The sequence below is a fragment of the Somniosus microcephalus genome, chromosome 30 (assembly GCF_052327205.1).
Source record: "Somniosus microcephalus isolate GS21.2 chromosome 30, FLI_Smic_1.0, whole genome shotgun sequence".
NCBI lineage: Eukaryota > Metazoa > Chordata > Chondrichthyes > Squaliformes > Somniosidae > Somniosus > Somniosus microcephalus.
Window position 1 is genome coordinate 24795237 of NC_141016.1, and position 13707 is coordinate 24808943.

The 13707-nt window shown below is 54.9% G+C and overlaps 1 protein-coding gene across 2 annotated transcripts in view; it reads left to right on the plus strand.

Moving 5' to 3' along the window:
* The window catches only part of bag4 (BCL2 associated athanogene 4), a 32762-nt gene that overhangs the window by 3172 nt on the left and 15883 nt on the right, over positions 1-13707 (plus strand). The window contains exons 2-3 of one of the 2 annotated variants that reach the window (XM_085971226.1): positions 7143-7194; positions 12167-12277. In XM_085971226.1, coding sequence (XP_085827352.1) covers positions 7177-7194; positions 12167-12277 — 129 coding nt within the window. In that variant the 5' untranslated portion in view covers positions 7143-7176. The remainder of the gene's footprint in view (positions 1-7142; positions 7195-12166; positions 12278-13707) is intronic. The other variant, XM_085971225.1, reaches the window with a different exon arrangement.

Sequence of the window (13707 nt, forward strand, 5' to 3'; positions counted from 1 at the left end):
CCCACAGAACCCCAACACCAACACCGTACCCCACCGCAGTCTGGGCCCACAGAACCCCAACACCAACACCGTACCCCACCGCAGTCTGGGCCCACAGAACCCCAACACCAACACCGTACCCCACCGCAGTCTGGGCCCACAGAACCCCGACACCACCACTGTACCCCACCGCAGTCTGGGCCCACAGATCCCCAACACCACCGTACCCCACCGCAGTCTGGGCCCACAGAACCCCGACACCAACACCGTACCCCACCGCAGTCTGGGCCCACAGAACACCAACACTGTACCCCACCGCAGTCTGGGCCCACAGAACCCCGACACCACCACTGTACCCCACCGCAGTCTGGGCCCACAGATCCCCAACACCACCGTACCCCACCGCAGTCTGGGCCCACAGAACCCCGACACCAACACCGTACCCCACCGCAGTCTGGGCCCACAGAACACCAACACTGTACCCCACCGCAGTCTGGGCCCACAGAACCCCGACACCACCACTGTACCCCACCGCAGTCTGGGCCCACAGAACCCTGACACCACCCCCATACCCCACCGCAGTCTGGGCCCACAGAACCCTGACACCACCCCCATACCCCACCGCAGTCTGGGCCCACAGAACCCTGACACCACCCCCATACCCCACTGCAGTCTGGGCCCACAGAACCCTGACACCACCCCCATACCCCACCGCAGTCTGGGCCCACAGAACCCCGACACCACCACCGTACCCCACCGCAGTCTGGGCCCACAGAACCCCGACACCACCACCATACCCCACTGCAGTCTGGGCCCACAGAACCCTGACACCACCCCCATACCCCACCGCAGTCTGGGCCCACAGAACCCCGACACCACCACCGTACCCCACCGCAGTCTGGGCCCACAGAACCCTGACACCACCACCGTACCCCACCGCAGTCTGGGCCCACAGAACCCCGACACCACCACCATACCCCACTGCAGTCTGGGCCCACAGAACCCTGACACCACCCCCATACCCCACTGCAGTCTGGGCCCACAGAACCCTGACACCACCCCCATACCCCACTGCAGTCTGGGCCCACAGAACCCCGACACCACCACCATACCCCACTGCAGTCTGGGCCCACAGAACCCTGACACCACCCCCATACCCCACTGCAGTCTGGGCCCACAGAACCCCGACACCACCACCGTACCCCACCGCAGTCTGGGCCCACAGAACCCCGACACCACCACCGTACCCCACTGCAGTCTGGGCCCACAGAACCCCGACACCACCACCGTACCGCACTGCAGTCTGGGCCCACAGAACCCCGACACCACCACCGTACCCCACCGCAGTCTGGGCCCACAGAACCCCGATACCACGGCTGGGCCCACAGAACCCCAACACCACCACCGTACCCCACTGCAGTCTGGGCCCACAGAACCCCGACACCACCACCGTACCCCACCGCAGTCTGGGCCCACAGAACCCCGACACCACCACCGTACCCCACCGCAGTCTGGGCCCACGGAATCCCGACACCACCACCGTACCCCACTGCAGTCTGGGCCCACAGAACCCCGACACCACCGCAGTCTGGGCCCACAGAACTCCGACACCACCACCGTACCCCACCGCAGTCTGGGCCCACAGAACCCCGACACCACCGCAGTCTGGGCCCACAGAACCCCGACACCACCACCGTACCCCACCGCAGTCTGGGCCCACAGAACTCCGACACCACCACCGAACCCCACCGCAGTCTGGGCCCACAGAACCCCGACACCACCACCGTACCCCACCGCAGTCTGGGCCCACAGAACCCCGACACCACCACCGTACCCCACCGCAGTCTGGGCCCACAGAACCCTGACACCACCACCGTACCCCACTGCAGTCTGGGCCCACAGAACCCCAACACCACCACCGTACCCCACCGCAGTCTGGGCCCACAGAACCCTGACACCACCACCGTACCCCACCGCAGTCTGGACCCACAGAACCCTGACACCACCACCGTACCCCACCGCAGTCTGGGCCCACAGAACCCCGACACCACCACCGTACCCCACCGCAGTCTGGGCCCACAGAACCCCAACACCGTACCCCACCGCAGTCTGGGCCCACAGAACCCCAACACCAACACCGTACCCCACCGCAGTCTGGGCCCACAGAACCCCGACACCACCACTGTACCCCACCGCAGTCTGGGCCCACAGAACCCCAACACCAACACCGTACCCCACCGCAGTCTGGGCCCACAGAACACCAACACCACCACCGTACCCCACTGCAGTCTGGGCCCACAGAACCCCGACACCACCCCCATACCCCACCGCAGTCTGGGCCCACAGAACCCCGACACCACCACCGTACCCCACCGCAGTCTGGGCCCACAGAACCCTGACACCACCCCCATACCCCACCGCAGTCTGGGCCCACAGAACCCCGACACCAACACCGTACCCCACCGCAGTCTGGGCCCACAGAACCCCGACACCACCACCATACCCCACCGCAGTCTGGGCCCACAGAACCCTGACACCACCCCCATACCCCACCGCAGTCTGGGCCCACAGAACCCCGACACCACCACCGTACCCCACCGCAGTCTGGGCCCACAGAACCCCGACACCACCACTGTACCCCACCGCAGTCTGGGCCCACAGAACCCCGACACCACCACTGTACCCCACCGCAGTCTGGGCCCACAGAACCCCGACACCACCACTGTACCCCACTGCAGTCTGGGCCCACAGAACCCTGACACCACCCCCATACCCCACCGCAGTCTGGGCCCACAGAACCCCGACACCACCACCGTACCCCACCGCAGTCTGGGCCCTCAGAACCACGATACCACCACCGTACCCCACCGCAGTCTGGGCCCTCAGAACCCCGATACCACGGCTGGGCCCACAGAACCCCAACACCACCACCGTACCCCACTGCAGTCTGGGCCCACAGAACCCCGACACCACCACCGTACCCCACCGCAGTCTGGGCCCACGGAATCCCGACACCACCACCGTACCCCACTGCAGTCTGGGCCAACAGAACCCCGACACCACCACCGAACCCCACCGCAGTCTGGGCCCACAGAACCCCGACACCACCGCAGTCTGGGCCCACAGAACTCCGACACCACCACCGTACCCCACCGCAGTCTGGGCCCACAGAACCCCGACACCACCGCAGTCTGGGCCCACAGAACCCCGACACCACCACCGTACCCCACCGCAGTCTGGGCCCACAGAACTCCGACACCACCACCGAACCCCACCGCAGTCTGGGCCCACAGAACCCCGACACCACCACCGTACCCCACCGCAGTCTGGGCCCTCAGAACCCCGATACCACGGCTGGGCCCACAGAACCCCAACACCACCACCGTACCCCACCGCAGTCTGGGCCCACAGAACCCTGACACCACCACCGTACCCCACTGCAGTCTGGGCCCACAGAACCCTGACACCACCACCGTACCCCACCGCAGTCTGGGCCCACAGAACCCTGACACCACCACCGTACCCCACCGCAGTCTGGGCCCACAGAACCCTGACACCACCACCGTACCCCACCGCAGTCTGGGCCCACAGAACCCTGACACCACCGCAGTCTGGGCCCACAGAACCCCGACGACACCACCGTACCCCACCGCAGTCTGGGCCCACAGAACCCCGACACCACCACCGTACCCCACCGCAGTCTGGGCCCACAGAACCCCGACACCACCACCGTACCCCACCGCAGTCTGGGCCCACAGAACCCCGACACCACCGCAGTCTGGGCCCACAGAACCCCGACACCACCACCGTACCCCACCGCAGTCTGGGCCCACAGAACTCCGACACCACCACCGAACCCCACCGCAGTCTGGGCCCACAGAACCCCGACACCACCACCGTACCCCACCGCAGTCTGGGCCCTCAGAACCCCGATACCACGGCTGGGCCCACAGAACCCCAACACCACCACCGTACCCCACTGCAGTCTGGGCCCACAGAACCCCGACACCACCACCGTACCCCACCGCAGTCTGGGCCCACAGAACCCTGACACCACCACCGTACCCCACTGCAGTCTGGGCCCACAGAACCCTGACACCACCACCGTACCCCACCGCAGTCTGGGCCCACAGAACCCTGACACCACCACCGTACCCCACCGCAGTCTGGGCCCACAGAACCCTGACACCACCACCGTACCCCACCGCAGTCTGGGCCCACAGAACCCTGACACCACCGCAGTCTGGGCCCACAGAACCCCGACGCCACCACCGTACCCCACCGCAGTCTGGGCCCACAGAACCCCGACGCCACCACCGTACCCCACTGCAGTCTGGGCCCACAGAACCCTGACACCACCACCGTACCCCACCGCAGTCTGGGCCCACAGAACCCTGACACCACCACCGTACCCCACCGCAGTCTGGGCCCACAGAACCCTGACACCACCACCGTACCCCACCGCAGTCTGGGCCCACAGAACCCTGACACCACCACCGTACCCCACCGCAGTCTGGGCCCACAGAACCCTGACACCACCGCAGTCTGGGCCCACAGAACCCCGACGCCACCATCGTACCCCACCGCAGTCTGGGCCCACAGAACCCCGACGCCACCACCATACCCCACCGCAGTCTGGGCCCACAGAACCCCGACACCACCACCGTACCCCACCGCAGTCTGGGCGCACAGAACCCCGACACCACCACCGCACCCCACTGCAGTCTGGGCCCACAGAACCCTGACACCACCACCGTACCCCACCGCAGTCTGGGCCCACAGAACCCTGACACCACCACCGTACCCCACCGCAGTCTGGGCCCACAGAACCCCGACACCACCACCGTACCCCACTGCAGTCTGGGCCCACAGAACCCTGACACCACCACCGTACCCCACCGCAGTCTGGGCCCACAGAACCCCGACACCACCACCGTACCCCACTGCAGTCTGGGTCCACAGAACCCCGACACCACCACCGCACCCCACTGCAGTCTGGGCCCACAGAACCCTGACACCACCACCGTACCCCACCACAGTCTGGGCCCACAGAACCCCGACACCACCACCGTACCCCACCGCAGTCTGGGCCCACAGAACCCCGACACCACCACCGTACCCCACCGCAGTCTGGGCGCACAGAACCCCGACACCACCACCGTACCCCACCACAGTCTGGGCCCACAGAACCCCGACACCACCACCACCGTAGTCTGGGCCCACAGAACCCCGACACCACCACCATACCCCACCGCAGTCTGGGCCCACAAAACCCTGACACCAGCACCGTACCCCACTGCAGTCTGGGCCCACAGAACCCCGACACCACCACCACTGTACCTCACCGCAGTCTGGGTCCACAGAACCCGACATGCAACCAGCAGGTGTCAGAGAGCTACTTGACCATGAGAAACACTACAATTGAACACCACCGCAGTCTAGGCCGAGTTAATTAGCTGATTTCAGCACGGGTACACTGACGGTACCAGTTGGCCTCAGTGCCACTGAGTGCTGAGGAGGGGAAGGCGACTCGGGTTGCTGCTCCTGTTCATTATCAAGCTCCTCCTGGAGCGTGAGGCTGCAGGGAGCCCGGTGAGGATAGCCTCATTGCTCAGCTCTGAGGCACACCATGGCCAAACAGGCCGCCAACATTCCCTGTCCAGATTCGCACGTACAGAGTAGCCACGAGGATGAGGTCAGGGAGGCTCCCGCAGCACTCCTGGTGCTGCACCCATGTCCTGTGCCCGCCCTCCTGTACCCCCACAGCCCTGTGACCCAGAGAGTCAGTGCCAGGGAGGACAAACTGAGCTCCCTGTGCCGTCAGTGTCCCAACCAAACCCGAGCCCCGGCCTGCTGCAGCCCAGTCTGGGGCCTGCTCGGCTAGTGATTCTGAACCTTTGAAATGAAGATGCCCTCATCTGTTGCATCGAATGGATTTCCAGCATGGCCTTTGGTTCCCCCTCGGATGCTGATCCCCAGCTTCTCTCCAGGCAACTTCTCAATCTGGATCTCCGGGGGGGAGAGTCAGTGAGGGAAGGAGGGGGGAGGAGGGAGAGGAGGCTGCGGGAGGGATAGAGGGGGAGGAGTGGGAGGAATGGATGGGGAGGGAGGGAGAGGAGAGTGTGATGGAGGGAACAAGTGTGAGAGAGAGGCACCTTAAATGGGCAGGAACACCTCACACAGCTCTTTAGTCAATATTAGTCGGCTAATTTTTTAAAATCTTAAATGACATTGCACCTTGCCAAGCTGTGGTGCCGTTGGCAATAGTGGGCACCCTGCAGCGCCTTGCCCAAGTGCCCCTTGTTACCATGGGCAATGCCACCAGCAGGTGTTGGAGGGCTATTTGACCATGGGAGGCACTACAATTGAACGGATCCTTTTCTCTTTTTCCCCCCCCCCCCCCCCCCCCATTTCCCCTCACCCCAACATCGTCATATGCCCTTCCAGCAGGCAGCAATCGCCCGGTCAGAAGCACGAAACCTGGCTGATTTGCCCTCACCCAGCAGCACTGAAACTAATTTAGAGAATCGTAGAAATTTACAGCACAGAAGGAGGCCATTCGGCCCATTGTGTCTGCTGGCCGCAAAAGAGCTCTCCAGCCTAATCCCACTTTCCAGCTCTTGGTCAGTAGCCTTGCAGGCCACGGCACAAGTGCATATCCAAGTACTTTTTAAATGCAATGAGTATTTCTGCCTCTCCCACCCTTTCAGGCAGTGAGTTCCAGACCCCCACCACCCTCTGGGTGAAAAAAGTTCTCCTCGACTCCCCTCTCATCCTTTTACCAATTACTTTAAATCTATGCCCCCCTGGTTATTGACCCCTAAGGGAAATAGCTCCTTCCTACCCACTCTGTCTAGGCCCCTCATAATTTTATTCACAATTGTAGTACTGCAGGTGCATCTCTGGAGAAGGTGAGCTAACTTGTTACAGACAGATGATCAGCACAAAGCCTTTAAGACTGAGCAGCACGCCATTTACCCATCGTGCCGTCATTGATATTGCAGTGCTCAAACCTAAGTCGCAGTCCCACTTGTCTGGTTTAGCGCCGGGAGATTCTGACTTTCGTTTGGATTCTCCAAATGAATATCCAGACACCGGTTTGTCAAACTTTTTAATGGAAATCCAACTCCTGCCCACACTTGGTATTGTTTTTTTGATTACAGCTCCAGACCTACTCTTCCGTGCTGCTGTTAACAGATGTTTGAGCTGCTTTTGGTTTGTATTCCCTCGAGTATAGACGATTATGGGGTGACCCGATCGATGTCTTTGAAATGTTAAAAGGATTCGATAGGGTAGATACAGGGAAACTATTTCCTCTGGGGAATGAAAAAAGCAGGGAAGTCTTGCTGCAGTTATACAGGGTACTGGTGCGGCCACACCTGGAATACTGCGTACAGTTTTGGTTTCCATATTTAAGAAAAGATATACTTGCTCTCGAGGCAGTTCAGAGAACGTTCACTCGGTTGATTCCAAAGATGAGGGGGTTGACTTATGAGGAAAGGTTGAGTAGGTTGGGCCTCTACTCATTGGAATTCAGAAGAATGAGAGGCGATCTTATCGAAACATATAAGATTGTGAGGGGGCTTGATCGGGTGGATGCGGTGAGGATGTTTCCACTGATGGGTGAGACTAGAACTAGGGGCCATAATCTTAGAATAAGGGGCTGCCCTTTCAAAACAGATGAGGAGAAACTTCTTCACTCGGTAGTAAATCTATGGAATTTGCTACCTCAGAGTTGCGGAAGCTGCGACATTAAATAAATTTAAAACGGAGATAGACAGTTTCCTAGCTGATAAGGGAATTAGGGGTTACGGGGAGAGGGCAGGGAAGTGGAGGTGAGTCTAAGTTCGGATCAGCCATGATCCTATTGAATGGCGGAGCAGGCCCGAGGGGCCGTATGGCCTACTCCTGCTCCTACTTCTTATGTTCTTATGTATGAAGAAGGAGGGGACATAATAAAATTAGGGCTATGCAATTTAGGAGGAAAATCAGGAAGCACTTCAGTAGAAATCTGGAACTCTTCCCACCCCCCACAAAAAGGCTATGGATGCTGGGATAATTGGAGCATTCAAGACTGAAATTTATAGTTTTTCGTTAGGTAATGGTATCCAGGGATACGGCGGATAAATGGAGCTAAGGTATAGGTTAGCCATGATCCAACTGAGTGGGTGGGACAGGCTCGAGGAGCTGACTGGCCTACTCCTCTTCCTATGTTATAGTGACAGCATGCTGGTCTGTTTTTTGGAGGGCGGGTGTAGGGCGCGGAGGTCCAAATGCTCCTGTGTCAGCTGTGGCTCAGTGGGTAGCACCCTCGCGCTCTGAGTCAGAAGGTCGTGGGTTCAAGCCCCACTCCAGAGACTTGAGCACTTAAATGCTAGGCTGGCGCTCCCAGTGCGGTGCTGAGGGAGTGCTGCACTGTCGGAGGTGCCGTCTTTCGGATGAGACATCAAACCGAGGCCCCGTCTGCTTTCAGGTGGACATAAAAGATCCCGTGGCACTATTTCAAAGAGGAGCATGGGAGTTATCCCCGGTGTCCTGGCCAATATTTATCCCTCAATCAACAGGGAGTGGTACTCGGTAAAATAATGGGACTCAAGGCGGATAAATCACCTGGACCTGATGGCTTACATCCTAGGGTCTTGAGGGAAGTGGCGGTAGGGATTGTGGATGCGTTGGTAATAATTTTCCAAAACTCCCTAGACTCGGCAAAGGTCCCGGCAGACTGGAAAACTGCTAATGTAACACCCTTATTTAAAAAGGGCAGTAGACAGAAGGCTGGAAACTATAGACCGGTTAGCCTAACATCTGTGGTAGGTAAAATTTTGGAGTCCATTATTAAGGAGACAGTAACAGGACATTTGGATAATCATAATTTAATAGGATAAAGTCAGCATGGTTTTATGAAGGGGAAGTCATGTTTGACAAATTTGCTGGAGTTCTTTGAGGAAGTAACGTATAGGGTGGATAAAGGGGAACCAGTGGACGTAGTATATTTAGACTTCCAAAAGGCATTTGACAAGGTGCCACACAAGATTATTGCTTAAGATAAAAAATCACGGGATTGGGGGTAATATTCTGGCATGGATAGAGGATTGGCTATCTAACAGAAGGCAGAGAGTTGGGATAAATGGTTCATTCTCAGACTGGCAATCAATAACTAGTGGTGTTCCGCAGGGGTCAGTGCTGGGTCCCCAACTCTTTACAATCTATATTAACGATTTGGAGGAGGGGACCGAGTGTAACATATCAAAGTTTGCAGATGATACTAAGATGGGAGGGAAAGTAGTGAGTGAGGAGGACATAAAAAACCTGCAAGGGGACATCGACAGGCTAAGTAAGTGGGCAGAGATTTGGCAGATGGAATACAATACTGGAAAGTGTGAGGTTATGCACTTTGGCAGGAAAAATCGTAGAGCAAGTTATTATCTTAATGGCAAGAAACTGGAAAGTACTGAAGTACAAAGGGATCTGGGGGTCCTGGTGCACGAAACTCAAAAGGTTAGTATGCAGGTGCAGCAAGTGATTAAGAAGGCCAATGGAATGTTGGCTTTCATTGCTAGGGGGATAGAATATAAAAATAGGGAGGTATTGCTTCAGTTGTACAAGGTATTGGTGAGACCGCACCTGGAATACTGCATACAGTTTTGGTGTCCATACTTAAGAAAGGACATACTTGCACTCGAGTCAGAACAAAGAAGGTTCACTCGGTTAATCCCGGGGATGAGGGGATGGACATATGAGGAGAGGTTGAGTAGATTGGGACTCTACTCATTGGAGTTCAGAAGAATGAGAGGCGATCTTATTGAAACATATAAGATTGTGAAGGGGTTGGATCGGGTGGATGCAGGGAGGATGTTCCAGATGATGGGTGAAACTAGAACTAGGGGGCATAGTCTTAGAATAAGGGGCTGCTCTTTCAAAACTGAGATGAGGAGGAACTACTTCACTCAGAGGGTGGTAGGTCCATGGAATATGCTGCCCCAAAAAGCTGTAGAAGCTACATCATTACATAAATTTAAAACAGAAATAGACAGTTTCCTAGAAGTAAAGGGAATTAAGGGTTACGGGGAGCAGGCAGGAATTTGGACACAAGTCTAGGTTCGGATCGGTCATGGCCCTGTGGGTAGCGGAGCGGGCCCAGGGGCCGTGTAGCCTGATCCTGCTCCTATTTCGTGTGTCTAATTCTGTTAGATTCAGGAGATGGTTCTGTGATAGTGGATTGGCAGTTAGGATCAGATCAGCCATGATCTTATTGAATGGCGGAGCAGGCTCGAGGGGCCGATTGGCCTACTCCTGCTCCTATTTCTTATGTTCTTATGTAACATAACAAAAAACACATTATCTGGTCATTATCATATTGCTGTTTGTGGGAACTTGCTGTACGCAAATTGGCTGCTGAGTTTCCCACATTCCAACAGTGACTACACTCCAAAAGTACTTCATTGGCTGTAGAGCGCTTTGAGACGTCCGGTGGTTGTGAAAGGCGCTGGAGAAATGCAAATTTTTTTGTCTTTATTTCTGAGGAGCATATCCATAAGAGCCATGGCCAGGCATCATTTCATGCGAAACATAGAAGATAGGAGCAGGAGTAGGCCATTCAGCCCCTCGAGCCTGCTCCGCCATTCAATGAGATCATGGCTGATCATCCAAACTCAGTACCCTGTCCCTGCCTTCTCCCCATACCCCTTGATCCCTCTAGCCTTAAGAAATATATCTAACTCCTTCTTGAATATATTTAATAAATTGGCCTCCACTGCCTTCTGTGGTAGAGAATTCCACAGGTTCACCACTCTCTGGGTGAAGAAATTCCTCCTCATCTCTGTCCTAAATGGCTTACCCCTTATCTTTAGACTGTGACCTCTGGTTCTGGACTCCCCCGCCATCGGGAACATCCTTCCTGCATCTAGTCTGTCTAGTCCTGTTAGAATTTTATAAGTTTCAATGAGATCCCCTCTCATTCTTCTAAACTCCAGCGAGTATAAGCCCAATCGACCCAATCTCTCCTCATACGTCATTCCTGCCATCCCAGGTATCAGTCTGGTGAATGTTCGCTGCACTCCCTCCATGGCAAGAACATCCTTCCTCGGATAAGGTGACCAAAACTGCACACAATACTCAAGGTGTGGTCTCACCAAGGTCCTGTACAACTGCAGCAAGACATCCTTGTTCCTGTACTCGAATCCTCTCGCTACAAAGGCCAACATACCATTTACCTTCTTAACCGCCTGCTGCACCTGCATGCTTACCTTCAGCGACTGGTGCACAAGGACACCCAGGCCTCGTTGCACTTCCCCTTCTCCCAATCTATTGCCGTTCAGATAATAATCTGCCTTCCTGTTTTTGCCACCAAAGTGGATAACCTCGCATTTATCTACATTATACTGCATCTGCCCAATCACCCAACCTGTCCTAATGTGTGCATTCTTTATCTTTCCGAAAGCCTCAAGAATTAGAAACTTTTTTTTTTGGAAACATCTATTTTGACCCCTTGCAGTTTGCGTTTAAGGAACACTATAAATTGATGGCACAGGGACTTGATTACAGTTCAGAATGCTTATGATGGAGGTTAATAAACAAACCGGTTTCATATCATGTCTTTGTACCGAAGGGTAATTATTCTGTGTCGTTCGGTCTCGTCCAAAGGTTTGTCACGGGCGCCTCAGTGACCAGTATTCATACTGCACGTTGCCCCCACCTTCAGACTCAGCGAGGCACCTGTTGACGTCACCTTCACCACACTATGGCAGCCTCGTGAGCAGCACGCGTGGGCAGAGCTTTACTATCGTCAGCTGGCGGGATGGATGTATCCGAGTAGAATATCTCCTCCCTTTGCAGCTGTCGGTTTAATTCTAACTGTCCCAGTGGGTCCGTTTATTAAAAGTGAAGAACTGTATCCTGCTGTGCTGCGCCTCTCTGATATTTCGTGTTTTTATATATATTTGACGAGCTGTTTGTCTTTGTTCTTTTGAGGAAGATGTCACGTGAATGAGCTTCTAAATAGGTTTGTTTTTTAAATCGGTCATTTTGTTCCATTCTACATTGCGTGACTGCTTCTCCTAATGATTTCCTGTAAGATGGTGAACTACCTTCGCTGTATTGAGAATCCAGCAACTTTTTGATTAAAGTTCCTGGTGGATTGCACACTTCGGTTCCAGATGCTTTATTCCCTTTTACTCATGTTTTCTAGGAAATACCATATCCGGGATATGCCTCCAATTACTGGTATCCGACCGGGCACCAACCCGCTTCATACCCGAGTAACTATTCTCAAGTGATGGACCATCAAATACCTCCACAAGTAGGTAACATTCATTCATTTGTTCTTTCAAGGAGACTTAAACACAGTAAATACTTGAGAGAGTGAGGTACAGGCTAGAATCTAATTGAGGGGTTCACATGGCTTACATATAGAATAATGTATATTTGTGAGTTATAGGCTGGGAAGTTATCAAGCCATGGATTTGAGCTGTAATTTCCTCTATTTCTACAGTGATGAGACCACAGCATTGGCCCAGATTTTGCTGAAACGGGGCATCTCGCTGTGGGCCCCGTTAGTTAGACTTCTTCCCTCGCCCGTCAGCTCTCATTTTTTGCCGTGTAAGTTGCTGGAAGTGCGAGCTGGTAACGGCGCGGCGAGATCAACCGGGCACCTGGGACCTCGGTGAACAATGGGACCAACAGCCTATCTCCTTAATCAATGAGATTTAAGGATTGAGAAAGAAACAGAGGAGTGACGGAAGGAAATCGGGTGAATTAGAGTCAAACCAGGTACAGAAAAAGAGGGGGAAAGAAAGCTTGGATTAAGAGAGAGAGAAGATAGAAAGGAAAAGAACAGAAATTTAAAAAACAAAAACAAATCTCTAACAACAATTTACTACCTGCAGGAATGAGACACCACAGTTTAAATTATTCCCTTTCTGGGCCGGAGAGGTTGAGTGGCAATGCAGCAACATAAATCTCCTTATTAAAAAGGTGCTTACGCTGTTGAGTACTAGCCCTAACTTTCTGCGGCAAGTTTAATTGGCAGTTCATGTGCAAATCCAGCTATTCTTGAAACTCACGGGAAGGTTGAGGGCGAGCTACCTTTTTCATGAGGCTAACAGTCGAGCGGCGCGAATAGTCCAGCAACTTGTGAAAGCTCACGGGATATCTCTTCCTCGCCACAAGTTGCTGGACGATTTACACATTAATAACGGCATGTGCATTAAACTCGCTGTTTTGGCAGCAAAATCTGGGCCATTGTCTTCAGACCCCGCTGCAAACTACGTAAACTTGCCACCAATCGTATCCCCCTCCAACATCACTGGTTTCTGCTCGATCACGAAAGCCGCCTACCTCCACCTCTATCGTTGCCTGCCTGCCTCCGCTCCTATCTCAGCCCGTCAGCTGCTGAAACAGTCAACTGTGCCTTTCTCATCGCCACATGTGACTATTCCAAACCTCTCCCATTCTCTACCCTCCAGCAGCTCGGCTTCAGTCGCCTAGGCCACACACTCTGGAATTCCCTCCTTAAACCCCTGCATTTCCCTCTCTTTAAGACTCTTAAAACCCGCCGCCTCCTAATATCTCATTCCTTGTCGTGGCTTGCATTTTTCCTTACATCTGTGTGAAGTGCCTGGGTCAGTTTGGTCACCTGTTAGTATAAGATACTACGTTTACTTCCTGTCCTGAAGGCGCTATATACAGGAAACTTTCTTTTTACCGGCACCTAAATAACCGGAAATCTCT